We start from the raw sequence: 21,348 nt of genomic DNA, 5'->3' as shown, positions 1-21,348 counted from the left end.
ACACTTTTTAAAGTATTGGTTTAAGGATGAAGATATATTCTTAGATAATCCCCAAATGGAACTTACGCTTCATTAAAAATGTTCATAATCACATAATCAGAAAAGTCCATCTTCCTATATAATTATTTTAAAGCACCATTTTTAAGGTAAATTGGCTTTTATTTTTTGAAGGAGTGTTTAATATTAATAAAGATAATATTTTGAATTGAAAGGCACCCAACTGAGATGTAAATAAAGCTCTCTGTATTTATACAACTGAATTACCACGTGAAAAATATCTTTTAAGTCTAATTTTTTTCAAAGTGATTTATTTAATAACTAGTGTTCATGGTAAAAAGTTCCATTTTAAGCCAGAGAAACATATTTGACATTTGGTAGCATAATTTTAAAAGAATTAGAGGAAAATATAGATTTAATTTTTTTCTTGTGACCTAAACAACTTTATTACAAATCAAATGAAATGTTCCATGAAAAGTGTCATCAATAAATATGGAAAATAAACAGTGTTTCAATATCATTTCTTGTTTTATCTCATTGTAATTTTCTCCCACTCTGTAATAATTACCTATGCACAAACTCTAGATGGCAATATTGCACTTACTGTACTTTCAAGAAAATTGTCACAGTCGGTCCCCACATAGCCTTTTTATCAACATTTTATGTGCCACGGATCTATAGCCTCTTATTATAAGTGTAATGAAGCAGAAGTTATTGAAGCATTTTATTGATTGCTCAGATCACAAGTTTACTGCCATACTGAATTGGCACCTTACTCACTGAAGCAAACTGCTGACACCTTTTTTAAAAAGTGACAACTACATCTATTTCATGACCAGAAATCCATTTTCATCTCTATCAAGACAAGAATGCAATTTTCACTTCATTTAACTGATGTTAGGCCTGCTCAAAGCATGACACTTAGAAAAAGACACAAGTTTAAGGTTCTTAAAATACTTAAAGTAACTAGAATGTAGCTTGGTTTCAGGGAAAAAATTTCAACAATCACTCAAATCTACAAACAATCTAACATTCTAAAAAATTACCTATCAGAAACTACAGAAGTAGTTTTCATTTTGAAATATCTGTAACATTATTTCAATGTTTTTAATTGTAAGTTATGCTTAGGTATTATAGATTTTGTTCCAAGGTTTCAAAGGGAATCAAGAAGTTTAAAACTGAAATATTTTGATTATTGCCCCAGGAAGACTAAATCAAGAAAACAGCACAATTTTTAATGTATATATAGATGGGGATCTAAGGTAGAGCAAACGACTATAGTTAACAAGACTGTATTATATACCTGGAAGTTGCTAAGAGAGTAGATCTCGTATGTTCTCACCACAAAAAAAAAAAGAGAAGATAATTCTGTGAAGTGATGGAGACATTAACTGATCCTACTGTAGTAATCATTTTGCAATATACAACTGTAGCAAATCATCATATTGTACATCTTGAAACTTACACACTATTCTATGCCAATTATATCTCAATAAAGCTGGAGGGAAAGTAGCTGGTACACTAAAGGAAGTATATATAGAAAATGAAATAGAAATAGTTATTTCTTCAGTAATGTTAGGACCAATACACGATTTTGATCAAAGATACAAGACAAACTGAAAAGACAATCTGAAAAGACAAAATTTCAATACTTCTTTTGTAAGAAATTATAATACCAAGATTCCTTTAAAAATACATTTTACAACAATCAAATTCTGTCAGCACTAAATGTAACTCAAGCATATTTTGAACTAAATCTATTCTGAATAGAATTATAATATTATCATTGGTATCTAAGTATCAAACTTATTGAAAGTGTAGGTAAAGTAAACCAACATTAACCTATGAATTTCTTGACAAAATCTACATACTTTGGTAAAGGTTAGTTTAATGTAATAATAAAGTACATTTCAGTTTTAAACTGAAAAATCAATATGTGCTGAAGTTGGATGGTCATATCCATATCTAATTATATGTCTCAAATTAGAAGGTTACAGTACAGTTGCAGTCTAAAACATGAAACATAATTTTTGAAATAGAAATTTGGTGTTTGAGATTTTTAAACTCAATGCATCAAATATGGAGATTTCAGAAATAGCAATTAATAACATTCAAAAAGGTACTTTACTTAAATTGATAAACAAAAAGAACTATATACCACACACAAAACAACTTAAATCACTTAGACAGAATATTATACTTTTTAACAAACTTCATTAAGTAATGATCTATTAGAAATAGCCCAAGTATATATTTCCAAGTTAAAATTACAAAAATATAAAACTGAAGCTTCAGACATAAAGAGAAATTATCAGTTTTTTTCCAATACAATCTCAGAATTTAGAAAATGCTCCAAGACTATAAGAAATATTTGAGGGTATTTTACTGTTTATTTTTTTAAGTAATCAAACAAGCGATAATTTAATTTCAAAGTTGATCATTTCTTTCCAAACTGCTGAAAATTAGGAGTAGGGTTAAAAATTCCTTCAAATTTTTCATGTCTTAAGTACCAAAGTGACTATAATGTTATTCATAATTAAGATGGTGGTTGTTAAGATATTATAGTTAGATACTCATTTCATTTGTTTCTCTCTGAATTTCAGAAATTGCCATGCAATCTATAACAACTATTAGGCTCTACTGTGAACCACTTTAAATGATTAAAATTTTATGTTTATGAGCTCTTTTAAAAATTGTATTTTAAAAGAAGAGTACTGTGCTTTTATTACCTAAACGTCTCCAGGACTTTGGTGGATTGGGGGGGGGTCGGGGGTGGGGAGGGAGAATTCAAAAGAGAATCCAAATGGGGAAGATATTTCCAGAATTGAATGTTTCCCCAAAATCACGTTTGTACTTAAGATCAGCCATTCCGAATCATTATTTATATAGCTTTCTGGCCCAGCTCCATAGACTTTTATGCATCCCTACAGTGTTTCTGAACAGACTGACATATATTTTGTTTACTGACAGCAACTAAAAGCTCTATGTAGATCATACATAAAGAAGATCATGTTTAAAAATCACTAATATCATTTTAAAAGGTAGTGCAGGCTTGTGTTTTGGCCTCTGTTGAGCTGTGTTAGGCCTATGAATGACAGCCTCCCTGCTTGAAGCACACAGAAAGCACAGCCTTCTTCATTCACTGACAGCACTGTGGCCTTTTCACACGTTCCTTCCACAGCAGTGTTTGTCCCCAAACACTGGAACTCGACACAATGGCATTCCTACTCCAACACCCCCACCAACAGCACCACGACAGAACAAGAATGCTAATGAGATGGAACTGGCCCGATCTACGAAAGTGTTAACTGCATTTGATAGGGACGAGTTCCTGCTACTTCAAACATTACCAATTAAATAGATTCTGCTGAGCTCTGAGCAATTTTTACCATGTTTCCACTTTTAAGGAAATAAATGTGATAAATGTAAGAGTAAGTGACTTTAAGATGTCCTAAATAGAATATCTCATTTTATATATAGAAATCAGTATATATGTATGACTACACTAATGAAGTGGGCTTAATTCAGTTGCATGCTATAATAGCCAAGTTAAAGTTAAAACCTGAAAAATGAGTAAGTTCATAAACATAAAACCAGTAGTTCTGACTTTTCTTTTAAAACTATGTGATCACAGTTTACTTAAAAGAAATTTCCTGTGGGAATTCCAAAACATCGACTCAAAGTCTACAATCTATTGACAGAATCCTAGCAAAACAATATTGTTGTTTTTATATATGATCTCAGAAGTGGTATAAATGGAAATGATATAAAGAGTTCATATAGTCCTATAACTTATAAGCTTAGATTTGTTAAGGAAATAGAAAACATCATCCATCTCCATTTTTACCTATCTAATGATTCCTTAACACAATCTTATATAAAGCTAAATAGAAAAGGGTGTCCCTAAGGTCAAATGAAGTAAATGCAGTTCACATAAAGTTCATTAATGCACAGAGGGATATTTGCTGAGTCTTACTCATAAATAAAGCTATTGCCAGGCTTAACACTTAACCACTGATGACCTGATAATAGTACTACTACAGCAACTTTTCCAAACATCGCAAAACTGGTCAATTAAGTCATGATGTAACAATACAAAAGAAAAGAGACTCAAGAAAACACATAATTGAGAATATCTGAAAAAAATAGAAATTTGCACGAATGGTATACTATGCAAATTTCTATTTCTTTTTCTTCATTTTTGTATAAAAGAAAAAAAATGTAAACAAGTGTTATTAAAACTGTTCAGTGCAAAAGTTAAGTTATAACAACTTAGCAAAAAAAAAAGGCTTAGCTAGGAATGGCAAAGAGCGTAGGTTTTTAAATATTTCTAAATTTAGGATAATGTTGATGATACAGACAATTTCAGAGACACTAAAAATGTTAATTTTTGTTCATATTTACATGTAACATTTATTTTAATAAAATATACTTTTCATCAATTTTGAGTCATAAAGAAACTTTTAAATTCAAAGTAGTAATTCTTAAAGCATTTTCTTTTCTCACAATACACAGCACTCTTTTCAATCTAATACAACTGTTTATCTCTGTTCCTGTTTTAATTATTTAAGACGATGGAAGAAAAAAACATGCCATTACTACTTTCTGAGCTGTTTCTTGTCTCTAACACTCTCACTTTTAATAAAATCTAGAAATTGTTTAAATTTTTTTAGATTTGATATAAACAGTGTTTTTCTTGCATTGGAGAATGGCCTCATGTTTTCTTTAACATTAAATAATTTTATACTGTCTAATAAGTGGAATCAAACCGTTTAATACCAAGTGATTATGATTAAATGGGTCACAATCCATTTGATAATATCATTGTATCTTAAAAGTTAAATAATATTTCAATTAAAGTAATTTAAACACAATAAAACATTTTATACCAGTTTTATATATATCAGCTTAATAAAGAATATTTTAAAAATAAGATTGGATTTTTATTTTTTTCTTATTATAAATAGCCTTATTCATGATAATTATTAATCTCACTTATGGATTCACTGAATTAATTAACTAAGCAAAACAATCGCAATTTGAGAATAAAAGTTTCTCACGGGAAGATGTTTCTTGCTAGTTCTGGATACCTTAGTTCAAGAATTTCCTCCAGTCAATGCAAGCTGTTCTTTTCCAAACCAGACAGCAGGAGGTGCTGTGTGAACACTGAGACTGAATTCCATGCCCATTTCCCCTCCCCCTCTCTTCTCCCCCCACAACACAAAGAATAGCATGATGCTTTCAAAATATTCATTTTTCAGCAGCCTGTGGCCTGAGATAATGAGCCCAGTTCTAAACTGAAACCTCCCAGTTAGAAATGTAAAACCTAGTCCTTATTTAACGTGGTAAATTTTATGCTTAAGACCAAGTGCAAAGAGGATTCTAAAACTGTGGCAACTCCATTTTTATTTTATAAATGCCATCAATCATTCTGCTTTACAATGTTAATTCTACTTTAAAATAAATCGAAGTCCCTATAAGTAGTTATAAAAATATCAAAGTCTTCACACACACCCACACTCACAATTATGGAACGGATACTTAGAAGTTAAGGGACAAAATCTACCTGAACCTAATTCAAATTTGTTAATTCTATTTCTGTACTTTTAGGTACAGAAATATACAATTAAATAAGCATAAATGAGGTAAGTAACTCTTGATATGAAGTTAATTCACAATTTCATTTCCCAGAATACAATCGGTTATATTTTAGCCCTACTTCTACAATAGCAATTCTGATTTCATACTGGAAAACAAAAAAATAGAAGACTGAACATTTCAACCATCAAATGCCTTAGGAGCTATTCATTTTCTTATTTAAAGTAACTGTCTATTGAATTTTCACATAAGAAGCTGCCTTTGCTTTGCACAGTATGTAGCAAGAAAAGATGAGACATATGACATCCCATACCAAAAGACAGATACAATTAGCCCCATTATTGTTGGCTTTGAGATTACAGAAGAAGCATTTTGGCTCCCTAACGGGCACTGAGCTCACAAAATACATGTCACGGTTCTTTTATGACATGATGCCAATCATTGCCTCTATACAACCAAGTACATTTTAAAACATATAATAAAGCAGTTTTTAAAGAGGGATGACTCACCTGTTTATAATATTTTTTTGCAGACTTTAAGCGTTGGTACAAGGCCACAAGAACTCCTTGGATGTACATCTTAGCTCCTGAGGGGCTGAAACCTTCTCCCTTAGAGACCCAAACAGGTCCCCGCAAAGGTGTGATGGAATTTTGCAGGCATTTTTCGAGCAGAGGAACTATGCGAGAAAATAAGGGAAAATAAATTCTTTTGACCCGACTGAAATAGACTGCCTGGAACACAGCCCCAATACCAGAGCTAACTCTTAACATCTATTATTTATATCTGACCTAGGTTAAGTCTTAGAGAGGCAATTCCTGCATTACTGGTGGCCACCATGAAGGATGTATTTATATTGAGACACCCCCCATGCAAGACTCATAAGCTTTGTGAGCACACCTGAATAGTTCTGAAGTGTGCCTAACTAGCTGCACAGAGTGTCATGGTGTGCACTGATTGCCTTATCTTCTCATTTATCACAGATGAGTTGGAACCAACCTTGCTGAAATCTACTTGCATTGTCCTGATAAAACTGTAAGATCCATGTTGTTTCTGTATATAGCTTCCCATAGAGGAGTCTATAAAACATCACCTCTGGAAATTATTCATAAAATATAATCCACACCTTTATAAGCCATCCTACTCAAGTCGTCATTGCTATTGCTTAAATAACCCATAAAACAGGGTGGCAAGGCTGTTTAAAAGTAAAGGGAGAGAATCTTAAGCACGCATTTTATCATACCTTTTGTTTTTAAGTTTCTGGGAGATAAGCTAGTCAAAGATTTAGGAATGTTGTTCCAGTATGCGCTTTGTAAACAGATAGAGGATATTTACTTGTGGGCCTGTATTGCAACATCCATATGGACTTGACAGACATGTTTATACACTTTTTCACATGATTAGCTTATGAAGTCTTTCTAGTGTAAAATAGTCAAATAACATGCCAGCTAGCTAACATTTTTTAAGATTTAATTTCCCTCTGAAAAGCCAGAAATAAAGAAATAAAAAAACATTTTAGGCACACTTGGGAACTCAGAAAAATGAAAGGATATCATTTGTTTTACTTAGTCATTACTTAAGTGTATACATGTGACAAAACATAAACATTTAAAATAACTACATGGCTTGGTTACCTTATTCTGATACATATTTTTGCTAAAAAAAAAAAAAAAAAAAAAAAAAAAAGGAAATTAAATAGATCACCAGCAAAGAAGATAGGTCCATGCCATTGGTTATGTCATATGTTGCATATTTTATGCAGAGAAGCCTAGCACAGCAATCTGGAAATTGAATTACAATTAGGTTCAACTGAGCTGCTGAGCGGCTGAGTTATGCAAATGGACTTTGCTAGTGGTATTCTGCTGAATTTTGCTCGTAGTAAAAAAGCTATGCATTTTATGGCAGTAAGTTCTGCGACTCTCTACCAAAGCACAATTTAAATTCTTTCTAATATATTCAACACTGAGGAGAACATTGGAAATAGAGTTTAAAATTTTCTAAGACTACTATAAATAAAGTTAAAAGGAAATTATGACTCCATGACTAGACATCTTCAGATGTAAGCATAAAATGCACTCACCCAGCCTAAAAATAAATTCCTAAAATTCACACATCAAAACCATTTTTATACTCTTTGAGCAATTGCTTTTCTCCATACATTTTATCATCACAAATACCTCGAACTTAAAAAAAATACACATAAGATCACATATATTATAAAAGAAATAAGAAGTAAAAGAGAAACTTATTTTCAGGATTGTAACTCCTTAATCTTTCAAAAAATGTACACTATAAGTCAATCTTGATAATAGTTTTTCCTAAAGAAACTTAGCTTAAGAATCACCAGTGCTTTTAGTTAACTGCTAACACATTCATCTATAACTATGTGTTAGATTTTAATTTGTACATTTTTAATTAGTACACTCATTTAATCTAGCACAATTTTGAATGTGGAGAGGCATTACATAAATAGCTGTTAAATTGAAATTAACTTAAATAAATTGAGACAAATAGGTAATAAACTTGAATGATTTACATCCTAGATTTAATCTTGAATTGAAACCTGAGAAAATTTTATCAGATTCTCTACACTTGTTGCCTTATTCATACATGCTTGTTACAAATAACTTTCAATTCTTTATGTCAGTGCAAGGGATTCCAAAAAAAAATTTCATAGATCTTCTAACACAAAACTGTTTTTTTCAGAGTTTGTACCCTCCATAAGAATTTAAGAAAAAATACAGCTTAGAAGAAAAAAAAACACATAAGTTATATCAAAATGCAAGCTGTGTCGGAATTGATACTGGATGGAATAGCTCCCATGCTCCCCATGATTTATGTAATTAGGAATACTATGGAAACCAGAAACAGCAAAGCAAAGAAAGCAAGTATTCACAAGCAGGTTTTATAAGGGACTTCAGAATCTGCTCTGAACTTGTTGAATAATCTGTTCAGTATTCCAGAATCTCCCTGCTGGAAGCAAGGTCCTCATTATAACCACGAGAGTGCTAATAAAGGTTAGCCTCTGAACTAGGGATTAGAAAGCTCTTTCTTTATGGAAGCTGCAAACTAGTAACTTTGATGATCTTCTTGAAAAGGAAGACAAAGCACACTCCAAGAACAAACAATGTTTCCACTAAGTAGGAAGGTACAGAAAACATAAGAAAATGATATGCCTAAGTACTCAGAAAGGAAGTATAAATCATCTTAATATATTGAAAAAAATTGAAAAAATAAAGTTTATTAATCGGTTGGAATTAAAGAACTCTCCATAAAAAAGAAGTGTTGGCCTAACATGAGAGTTACAAAAGATAACAGAAAATTGATTTAAAAAAAAGAAGTCACTTGACTTTTCAAACTCAACAATAGATTTTAATGAGTGTGAATTGTTTTTGAAGAGTTTTAATGGCTAGTCATAATATTCTATACCAAAGAAAACGCATAAGTTTTCTTATCCAATGTTTTTTCTCTCTTTTATGTAGAGTTCCCCTTTTCTCTGTTTTTGAAACAAAACTTCCTTCTGTTAAAGAATACTATTGCGTAGACGTGCAAGAAATAAGGGCAATCATTTAGAAACGATAACAGATACCTTTGAGCCTTGAAAAGAGCATAAACCTCGATGCTACTATGAGCTTAGCAAAGACTCCCATAACTATTTAATGAAAAATAATATATGTCTTTCCCAGGGAATGGACTCCAGGATATTATTTTGTGTGTCTTTCCAAACTATAAGCTTCTCCTTCAATCTGCCGTTCAGAAATATTACCTCATTCAAGGTTAGCTGGATCCTATTATCCTATGTTTCTTTAATATTTGCTTGCATTGCTATGCACAGCATTTCTTCTTATGTTTGAGGCCTTTAGGGTGGTTGTTCTACCTACTTTCTCCTATTTACATGTTTGTGGCAAGAACTTTGCTTTTCTGTAATTTCAATATTTTCATTAAGCAAGTCCTCAACATTTTTATTAGCTAAATGTTGGGAATTAATCATTCCTTAAATTTATCAATATGCATAGATCAGTCTAATGTGATCATTCCATTGGGATCATTTCCACCACTGGAAAGGCAAAAAGTTATATGGATGATCGCTTTTTTATCCATTTTATTTATTCCCAAATTATAACTATGGGGCAAATTGAAATTAATCCAGTAGTTCCAATGGATTTGGAGTTAAGACTGAGGATGATGGGTAAAGAGACCATATGACCAAAAAGAGTAACTTCACCAGATAGAGTTAGTACTGAGCATCATAGAGTTAGTACTGAGTAAATAGAGCATATGATTAAAAGTAGTAGCTATATCAATTTCATAACTATCAACTGATACTTTTCTCACTCATGCTTTTCCATTCCCTTTGTATTTCTTCCTCCTTTTTTCTACCTGTTCATATATTCTTATACTTCAAGGCTCATATCAAACATTACGTCCTCTGGCAAAATACCTTGTTATTTAGGCACAATTAATTGCTACCTCTCCTCTAAATTTCCCAGAGCTTTGTTTATACTTTTATTTTTCCCTTATTGATTTATATTAGCCCTTATCTTCTTCTCTCCTGCTTCCATCCTTCCAATCCTTTGGGTTTGAGGTTATGATGTTTTTCAGTTTGATAAAAGCAGTGTTCAATAAACGATTACTGGATGAATAAAAAATACTTCAGATATACTGTGGAAGGTCTTTTAGGTTAGTTTTAGGACCATGAATCCAACTATATACAATCTCTTCGAATCTATAATTTTCTACGACCTAATGAAAATTTGATCAAAATTTGATAAATATCCCAGAATTTTGAAGCACAGTTAGGTTATGTACAATTGTTTTATTTTAATTTTCCATATAAAATTATTTTTGAGACTAGGAGAAAAATAAATATAAAAGGAAAACAATACAATTTGGTAATGAAGCATTAACAAGACAGGTGAAGCACAGAGGTGGGTATTTTAAAAGTCTGGAAAATTCTTAGTGCTTTATCCTACCCTGTCATAATCATGCTACTATGGGAAAAGACACACAGTGAAATGTAAATAACATAGAATTAATATTAGATTAATGTAAAAATAGCTATTGTAAATAATAAAGATAATTTTCTCTAAGAACTCCGAACACGATGAGTTCAAATGGTATTCATAAGAAAAACTGTTCAGCCTTCCAGAGGACTTTATATTAAAATCACTTCATCACTGATAAGAAGCTTGAATTTATGTGAATTTATGAGGGGGGCAGTACAAGGATTTTTGACAAGGAGCCAAAAATCCTTCTAAAGAGAAACCACAAAGTGAATGGAACTTATCAAGTACATATAGACTGGAATGAACTGTCAAGTTCTATACCCAGCGAATATACATCTCTCTCCAAAAGCAACATCTCACATTAAAAAGACACTTTGGATACTTTCATTTGAATCAACGATGAAAAGCTAAAAAACATGATTTTTTTTTATTAATAAAGTTTCAAAAAAGCACTGGAAATAGTCAAAGGCTTTAATAACCTGCTTCCAGTTATATATTAAAATTCGTGCCAAGTAAATATCCAGAATCATAATTTCCATAACGCTGTAATTTTCACATTTCAGTCAGAATATATGAGACTATGGGGGGAGGGGGGGAAAGACCACTGCCCAGAGCATAATTACCTATAAAGAAACCTCTATATGCTCTTTGACAGCAGGTTTCAGGTCTCAATCTTAAAAATACAGAGCTCTTATCAGCAGGACGTCATTTGGAAATTTCCCACCAATTCAATTGGAATTTACTTTTCATATGAACTTTATCTAAAAAGCCTTTTTTGTATGAAACAAAGTATGTTCTTAAAAGATACTAAGATTTGAGTGTTTCCCATCAGGGAAGTATGCCTGGAGGGAGTTTTGAACTAGTATCTAGGTATGTGTTTTAATGCTCCTAACCCAGCTTTAGGTAATAGGTGGAAAGCTCCAGGTCCCCAAGCAACCAATAAGACCCACTCAAAAGCAAGATCTGCTGGGAAGCCTAAATGATGGAGAGCATACTGTCTCCTATGTTGCTTGATTTTTATCAGTATATGTTCATTCAAACAAAAGTAAACTAACAGCTGCTGTGTACTTTTGTTTACATGCTGTATGTCAAATCTTATTGTCCCTAAGGTACTCAGGAGAAAAGATTTAGCAGTTGTTTTCCTAAATACCAATGCCTACCCAAATTTGGGTTTTTCCTCCACTGAACAAAATGACAAGCGCACGATTGCTATACTTACAGCAATATTTCACAGCTGCTTTACTTTTTCAGTGATCCTATTAAACTGACGGCTTATTGCCTGTGGGGTCTACAGTGTTATAATACTGCTGTAAGAGACATTGATTTGTATGATAGGATCAAACAGAACAGGGATGCATTGGGGAGAAGAATTTCAGAGGTCACATTGTTTTTACCTGAGTAAAATTTAATTTAGACATTGTGACCTTTACAGAATACCTGGTTATTTTAATTGCTGGTATGCGGGTGAACGTTGACATTGAGGCTTACGAAGTTGGAAATCTCAGGAAGTCTCCTCTGTGTTGAAAATGCAGTCTGAGTCATGTCTTTTCTTGAACTGAACGAAGTAGCTGTGCATTAAATATGCTGGCACATCTTCTGCTTGAGCAAGTGGACCGAAATGGTGTGAATTGTTAATGCCTTGCTGCTTTGGTTCACGGCTTGTGATTGATCATTTGTAACTATATCTACTCCTTGTTCCATGAAATCAAGTATGGAGTAATGGGTTCATCAGATTTTGGGGTTAAATTGAGAGTGAAGAGGTACTGTGTGTGGAAATAAGAGTTGCCATGTTCAGGGCTGGCCTTGTAACAGCATGGAATCTAAAGGCGATATTCAAAACCACTTCACTGATCATACGCTTACTGATTCTGAATAGGGCCCATTTGCAGGGGACATTTGGTAGTTTTCCAATACGCTTTATGCCTCTTTCTACTTCCACCACCATGCACATCTTTTTTTCATACACCCCCAGTCGCACATTGGTAGAACAGGTCAGCATACACAATTCATTTCTTTAAATAACTTGATTTATACAAGTAGAAATAAGCTGGGATTCTATTGTCTAAGTTTTGCTTTTCCCCTCAACAAAAATAATAGTGTGCGTGTCTTTGAAAATACAAGTATTTTATGAACTCAGTTTCTCCAGCATCTTAAACATTTGATATTTAGTAATAATGTAAAATAACTTAATTGAACTGGTATATGTACAACTTGAAAGTTATGCTTAAAGAAATGTTAAGAATTAACTATATCTAATGTATGCTGATGTGGCTATGGTCTATACTCATACATAACAACTGACTATATATGACCTGCTTTGGGAAACTTTAAAGTGCTTTAAAATTTAAAATATTACCTTAGAAGAATTAGCTTTGGAAAGTACAATGCATGAAACAATCAAATCAACAAAAATTAGAACTAAACGCCTTTAGAAATGTCACTATACAGTTGCTTGCTATACACTATACAGTAACATTTTTCACATTATTATTTTTACTTTTATTATTATTCATAAAATCTTAACTCAAATGGTGTTAACTGGGGCACCAATTAAATTTTGACCCAGTAGGAAAAGATGTAATAGAAAATATAATAAAACTTAGGAACAAAATCAAATATGCAAAGCACTCACGAGTACAAATGTCAGTAACAATCAAAAGCAAGCTAATTGTAAGATGTCTCAAAATTCTACTGTTATGTTGTAAAGTCACAACTAACACAAATCTAAAAAATATAGTTGGATCCTTTTCTTTTTCTTTTAGTCTCAAAAACAGGGATAATAATAATACCTGACACACATATCGAATTCAGTCAGACCTGGGAGTTAGATGATGTAGGTAAAGCTGTTTTGGTGTCCTCGGATACAAATGCTAAGTCACCATATTACTGAAATTTGAACATTTTCTTTAGGATATAATATATATGTGTCATGAAAAAATTATATTTTAAATGGGATAAACTTAAAATTCTTAATAGTTTGAACAATTACAATGTCCCTTTTGACATTTATTTCTCCATGTTTGTTTCACAAAAGTAGAATCTTCTCTAATTAGCATTTTACATATTTTTGCCTACTATTTCATCTTTCTTCTAAAAACTCTTAGGAGGAAGAAAACCAATCTCTGCTGAGTCATGTTCTTTTCTGTGGAGAACTTTCTTTAAAAAAATATTTTATTACAATGTTATTTGTTTTCATTGGCAATTATGCTTACTGTAATGTTTATAATGAACTTCTAGGATCACGGACAAGTCATTAGAGTCAGAGCAAAATTTTTTGTGTTAGAGTTCAAATACTGAGAAATAAGACATATAAGAACCAGAAACTGGAAAGACAAACTCAAGGGGAATAGGGAAAGAGCAAGGATTTGGTTACAAAATTACAGAAATCCTGAAGCAAGTTGAGTCCAACAAAACCTAGGAATGATGATCATATCTTCATGAATATAAAAGAGAATCTGTGTTTAAAAGACTTTAAAAAGGAAATTTCTGACATATAGTAGAGTCTGTGAGCAGTTTAGATTGTTTTGTGAACGCTTGTATCATGGCAGTTCTGCATGCACATATTTAATAGAAGATGACGGCGATCCAATTATAATGGGATTCTCCAACTGTCACAAAAAAACTTTTTTTTGATTAAGCATTTACAGAATTCTTAATATTCTTTATAAGTCAACAGTAAAAACACATGTATCAGTGATTGCTTAGCACTTTCTGTTTTTGTCCAAGCAGCAAGGGTAACTCAAGTCTGATGCCTAGGAGTCACGGAGACACTGAGGTCCATGCCTAAGGAACCATCATGGGAACCAAGGCAAAGTCATGGGAGCACAGTCTCAACGGAGATCTGACGACCACCTTTCCTACAGCATCTTTCCTACACAAAAGGGCTCTTAACTGGCTGCCTTTGTCTGTGTCAATTCGCCCTAGAGAGATTTAGGGGCTAACTAATAACCACGAGCACTTGGCATCCCTCTTCAGCAAGAAATGTAAGTTTTTACATTTCCTAAAATTTGAGGGATAAAAGTGCATGGGAAAGGGACTCAATGATCGAAGGGAAGCAAATATACTTAATTTTAAAGAAGATATTTATCCATAAGTTTGAACTTATTCCCTGGAAAGTTCCAGAACAGATTATAACATCAGTCCTTTGTGAACTCTTTGAAAAATACACATTAATCACTGGTGCCCAACATGGAATAATTTAGATATTAAAGGAATAGTTAATGAGCAGAGAGGGAGACTCTGGGGAAAATTCCCTACACGAGCCTTGAGCTCTCCAATACCAGCATACAACCATTGTTTTTCCCAGCGGGAAGCAGGTACCAACAGACTGGGGCTAACATCTATCGTCCTCCAACAAGGTACTGCGAACCCTGCACATTGCTTCCCAAATAAACAGGTGCATCTACAACAAGGCAGAACATCTGAGTTTGCAAACCTCCTGGTTATATCCTCTAGAATTTAGGTTTGCTTACTTTAAACTGTTTCTATTTGGAAATGATAGAGAAATATGTCACTTAGTAACAAAACCATGCAAAAGAAAGTTATGACTGAATGCTGTTCTGGAGAAATAAATCAGAATGTGCATGCGCGCACACACATACACACACACACACACACACACACACACACACACACACACACACACACCACAAAGTTGTCCCTGTATGGAGCTAAACTGCAGGTCAGAGGCTATATACCCTTCTGAGTTACCCAGCGTTAGCTGAGAAAGCAATGCCATTTCCAGGGCCCAAATTATTTGGACCATTACAGAATCCCACATTAAGCAGAGCAGGAGCAGTACTAGAAATAAACGGAAAATACTGGGCATTTTTAGGGTGTAAAAGGAGAAGGAAGCATTTTGACTAAATTCTCTCTCAGTGTTCTGAATTTTTCACTTACATCAAAAGGAATCTAAGTACAATGCTTAATCTTTGGATGACAGATAAATATCTGAAAAATGTTGGCAGGATAAACTACAAAATAAAAACCTTAGAATTAGAAATTTAATAGGAATTGATGTATAAAGTTGTGTTCTCACATCTAAAAATCAACAGTATAAGTACAGGATAAGAAAGAAGTAGTTTAAAGGCAACTTGTGACCAAAACTTGGGGGGCTTTGGTTGACTTTAAGTTCAATATAGGCCAACAATATGATGCTTCTAATAGACATAATAATGCAATTGTAAGTTATATAATGACCTGGAAAAAGAAAGAGGAGGTGGTGCTGCTTTACTTGTCCTTGATTGACTTGGAAAATTGTGTACGATGTGAAGTCCCACAAAGACGAATATCAAAAGAACTAGACAGAACAGAAAAAGAGGAACCAGGTTGATGATGGCCCATTATAGCAAGAGAGATTTAAAGATATTTAACCTGAAAAAGATTTAAATCATACATATTCAAACATTTGAAAGGCAATCATAGACTCAGAATTAATTTGTATTATGTAACTCCAGAAGGCAAAATCAAGACAAATGGCAAATGTTTAAAAGAACAGAGTTCTTGGGGTAGACGGGTGGCTCAGTTGGTTAGAGCACAAGCTGTGGGCAACGGGGCTGCCAGTTCAATTCCCACATGGGCCAGCGAGCTGCGCCCTCTGCAACTAGAATGAAGTCAAAGAGCTGCTGCTGAGCTCCTGGGTGGCCAGATGGCTCCGTTGGTTGGAGCAAGTGCTCTCAATCTGAAGGTTACTGGTTTGACTCCTGCAAGGGATGGTGGGCTGCGCCCTCTGCAACTAACAACAGCGGCTGGACCTGCAGCTGAGCTGTACCCTCCACAACTAGGATTAAAAAAACAATAGCTTGACTTGGATGGAGCTTATGAGTCCTGGGAAAAACACACTACTGTTCCCCAATTTGAAAAAAAAAAAAAAAAAAGCCCTGGAAATACACATTGTTCCCAATAAAATCTTTTAAAAAATAAATAACTAAGTAAGTAAGTAAGTAAGTAAATAAATAAATAAATAAATAAATAAATAAATAAATAAATAAAAGAACAGAGTTCAGTTGGCTATTTTTTTTTAAAGAAACTACAGTTGTCAGAAATGAAACAAGCAATGACTGGATGAACATTTGCTGGGGATGATTAAGAGGGTATTCATGACAAAGAGATATTTTGGTATGACCAAAGACTCTTCCAATGCTGAAATCCAAAATAAATCAATCAACAACGCTATTCTGCTGTAGATATCAAAAGACAGTCATTAGCATTTGCTTTTATGATGGCCCATGCATCTAATAAATGAGAATCTTCAAGCTTTTCAAGTTCTATGGAATATGGCAAAATACTACTTTAAGTGGCCAGTGAATCATTAAGTGACATCAATGAGAATACCAACAAAAATAGTTAATAGTGGGCAAATCAATGCAAATTCAATTTGACAAAGAATTTCTTGATTTTTAATTCATTCATTCATTACAAAAATATTTTTCATCACTTATTATGTTTCAACACTTAACAAAGACTATGCTTAAAAATTATATATGAATATTAATTTTTGAGGGCCTAATACATGCCTATTAGATATTATGCTACTATATGCCTGGTAGATATTAGAAAATTTTTTGGAGCTTTTTGAAAAAAGTTTGAGAATAAAATCTCCCTTAGGTTAGAAATAAGCCTTATGCATAAAACAGATATACTATATAAACAAAGGTTATGACAGATGATACAGCCATGTGGTATCAATAAAAAAAGTTATGAGAAGGAAGTATTAGTAAAAAAAAATAAATAAAATAAGATTTAAGTAATATTTAAAACTTTCAAGCTGACACCTGTTTGAAGCTTTGTGAGAGACCCAGAGTCAGAAGGCCCAGCTAAGCCATGCCTGAATTCCTGAGCCACAAAAATGATGCAATAATATATGTGTTGCTTTAAGTTGCTAAATTTGGGGGCAATTTGCTACACAGCAATTGATAACAAATACAGATTTCGGATAGCAGATAGTGTAGTGTATTCCATTATTACTCAAAATACTTGCTGTCCTTCCCCAGAGGAAAATCATACTTCCCACCTTATTCATGTTAGGCTTCTCCATATGCCTCGCAATGTCTTACTCTGTGAAAGGATGATATATCCCCACACTGTTGAATTAAGAAGATGGCATGTGACCTGCTTTGACATAAGATAGAGCAGGTACAGTCAACCCACAGTGACATGTACAATGAGTGAAAATAGGCCTCTGTATGAGCCACTGAGCATTTCAGAATCATTTGTTACCATAAAATAATATACTATATCTTGATCCACGCCAATTGCTTCCCTTTGAATAGATGGAGAAGGGAAAGATCATTGAGTGGGCATAAAATAGCATAAGCAAAGGAAGGAAGCTGGGCAGTGCACGAGACATTGCACAGCCTGAGACACTGAAGGGACTGCGCTTGCTGTGACAGAGTGCATGTTGGAAAGCTGTGAGATATGGGTGATTAAGCTGAATTGGGTAGAGTAAGACTACATAATGAAGGCTCTCAAATGAAGGATGTCCTGATATGTAAAGTTTTGAGAGAAAAAATTACATCATATTTCAGGAAGATTACTCTCTGACAACATAAAGGATTAAGATGCAGGAATAGAATTTAGCTGACTAGTGAATAAAGATGTGATAATATTTATGAGTATGAATAGCTAAGTGTATGTGGTATCTATGGCTACAATAATGCTGCACAACAAACCACTTCAGAACTCAGTGGCATACAACAATCAGCATTTATTCAGCTCATGAGTCTGCAAATTAGCTGGATAGTTCTACAGATATCGGCTGGGCTTGCTCTTGGAATCAGCTGGCTATCAGTTGATCTAGGATGACCTTGGCTGGAATGACTGGGGCAGATCGGTTTAATTCCACTTCTCTTTTCTTAAAAAATAATGATAATGTATCAAGGTAAAATTCACATAACATAAAATCAATCATTTTAAAGTGAACAACTCCACAAGATGGCCACGGGGTTTCCAACTATAATTTATAATTTTATATATATAAAGTAGTTATGGGGATGTTGGGTATAGCATAAAGAATATAATCAATAATATTGTAATAAATATGTATGGTGTCAGAGGGATACTAGATTTGTTGGGGTAAAAGATGGGAGAGGGTCTAGGGGCAGGGTGAAAAAGGTGAAGGGATTAAGAAGTGCAAATTGGTAGTTACAAAATAGTAATGGGGATGAAGGGTATAGCATAAGGAATATAGTCAGTAATATTGTAATAATTATATATGGTATCAGATGGGTACTAGATTTATTGGGGTGATCACTTCGTAAGTTATACAAATGTCTAATCACTGTTATACACCTGAAACTAATATACTATTGTATATCAACTGTAATTAAAAAATAAAACAATTATTTTTTTAAAAAGAGAACAACTCAGGGGCATTTAGTACATTCAAAATGCACAACCACCACCTCTATCCAGTTCCAAAATATATCCATCATTCCAAAGTAAAACCCCTTACATATTAAGCAATTTCTCCTTGGCCCCCTCTCCACCCAGGCCCTGGCAAACACCAACCTGCATTCTGTCTCTGTGGAATCTCTTTTGCATATTTCACATAAATGGAATCATACAATATGTCACCTTTTATATCTGGCTTCTTGCACTTAGCATAATATTTTCAAAGCTCTTTTCAAGGTTCACTGAAGCATTATCAGTACTTCATTATTTTTCATGACTGAATAGTATTCCATTGTACAGACAGTGTTTCTACATTCAGACAATATGTGTTTCTACATTCACCTTTCCACAGACATTTCGTTTCTACCTTTTGGCTATTACCTATAATGCTGCTATGAAATGCACATACATATACTTGTTTTATTATTTGTTTTCTATTCCTTTGGGGTGTATACCTAGGAGTGGAATTACAGGGCCTTATGTTTATCTTTATGTTTATCCTTTGAAAGAACTGCCACATGGTCTCCAAACTGGCTACACCACTTTACATTCCCACAAGCGACACACAAGTAATTCTGGAGAGCAAATAACACAAAAAATGGAGACTTATGGGGGGGCCTTGACTGGGTGTCTTCATGCTTTGATGGTGCTTTAATATGCAAGGACTATGTAGCTCTTTTGTTGGTTTCTTTCTAACTTTGGTGGCGTCTGGCAGCTTACATGGGGTCACCCTGATAAACTGACCATTTTGAAGTTGTGTTTTTCCCAAGAGCTTGTACATGAAGAATAGGGAGGTTGGCCTGTAATTTTATCATAGGCAAGGACTGTGTAGAAATTTGAGCTTGATGGGTCATAATAACTAAATGCAGCTGGGATTGTCTTCCAATAGCCTTGGCCTCCAGACAATGCCAGCCAGGGAGGAATGGATGATGTCTTTAGTACACTGAAGAGGGATGAGGAGGCCCTAGCATCCCTAACTGGTCATGCTTGCCCTACCTGCAGCCTGCTGCAGCTTACTCAGAATCATGCCATTGAACTTCACCTGATACTGTAGGCAAGTACGAGACTGACATGAGATCATTCTGGACATTGAAAGGTAGGACAACATTTGCTGCTTTTCTGCGTTTTGTAGCCAAACCTTCAGGCCAGGACTTAGAAGTATGATGAAAACTGTGCTCTACATGTGCTGCCGTGAGATGGTATCTTTAAATTGTTAGTACCAGGCCAGACAGGCAGCACTAGATCCGCTGCCTCAAATTCCCGTCTTCATTACGTAAAAACTGCATTCTGGGCCAACAAGAGATTGTGGAGCCAACCTTAGATTCAAAGAGTCTGTCCACAAGTGTTCTGAGTAACCTCCACCAATCCAAGTTGACTCTAACTTGACTTATCACATGAATTTTGACCATGGTTCTAAATTTCAGAAACCCAAACCGCAGCTTTACCTACAAAAAGGTCACAGATTTATTATAAAAAGAACACTCCGTCTTCATTAGTTAAGGCAGAGAAACAACTTGATGAAAGTATGACAAGTATTAGGACTCAGATTAGCTGAAGGAATTAAGGAGAAAGTACAGTGGTTTGAAAACATGCTTCCCTCTTACAGATTCGTAGAGGACAAATTGATGGTTGTTAGATGGGAGATGAGTGAGAGGGGATGCATGAAAAACATGAAGGGGAATAAGAGGTACAAAATTCATAATCCACGGGGGTGTAATGTACAGCACAGGGAATATGGTAAATGATATGGTATTAACTTTGTATGGTGGCAGTGATTGATTACTAGATGTATTGCAGTGAGGTATATAAGTGTTGAATAACTTGTTAAAACTCATATAATATTGAATGTCAACTATGCTTTAATTTAAAAAATGTAATAAAATAAACTGTTTCAATCTTATGATGAGAATAGAACAGTGTATGCGGGAAAACAAATTAAAGACAGGCTTACTTAGCTGGAGGAGAAAAGAGGTCTCCTTAGAATAAACATCTGATCTAAGCATACACACTTGACAGATACAAAAAAAGAGAAACTGAGATCCTGAAGACTGCAGGAGATACATCCAATTCTAATTACTCTTAAAGAGATTAGTACAAAAAAAGCAAAAATATTTTAATCCTTACAAAATCAGGAAGAGTAACTGAGGCCCAGTGAAACAGGAATAAAAAAAAGATATTAGAGAATAAATTCGTAACAATCCCCCAGAGGTTCCAGAATCCTGAATACTGTAAACAGGTGACATTTATGTTAAATTAAGATAAATTAATAGTAAGAGCAAATGGAGACTCTCTTCTTGAGGACTGGACAATTATACAAAGAGTGCACATAAAATATGAACAAATTAGAGAGGGGATATGA

General features: G+C 33.9%; 1 protein-coding gene across 2 annotated transcripts in view; it reads right to left on the bottom strand.

Annotated features, from left to right (window-relative positions):
• Positions 1–21,348, bottom strand: part of DCDC1 (doublecortin domain containing 1) — a 383,234-nt gene that overhangs the window by 290,236 nt on the left and 71,650 nt on the right. Inside the window, exons 9-10 of one of the 2 annotated variants that reach the window (XM_081062446.1) lie at positions 15,798–15,897; positions 6,124–6,271 (exon numbers count right to left, since the gene is read on the bottom strand). In XM_081062446.1, the coding sequence (XP_080918572.1) occupies positions 6,205–6,271; positions 15,798–15,897 (167 nt within the window). In that variant the 3' untranslated portion in view covers positions 6,124–6,204. Of the gene's footprint in view, positions 1–6,104; positions 6,272–15,797; positions 15,898–21,348 lie in introns of those variants that run through there. The other variant, XM_081062445.1, reaches the window with a different exon arrangement.

This window comes from Rhinolophus hipposideros, assembly GCF_964194185.1.
Source record: "Rhinolophus hipposideros genome assembly, chromosome: 10".
NCBI lineage: Eukaryota > Metazoa > Chordata > Mammalia > Chiroptera > Rhinolophidae > Rhinolophus > Rhinolophus hipposideros.
Note: the sequence above shows the minus strand (reverse complement) of the source record. Positions and strands in the feature narration are given on the sequence as shown.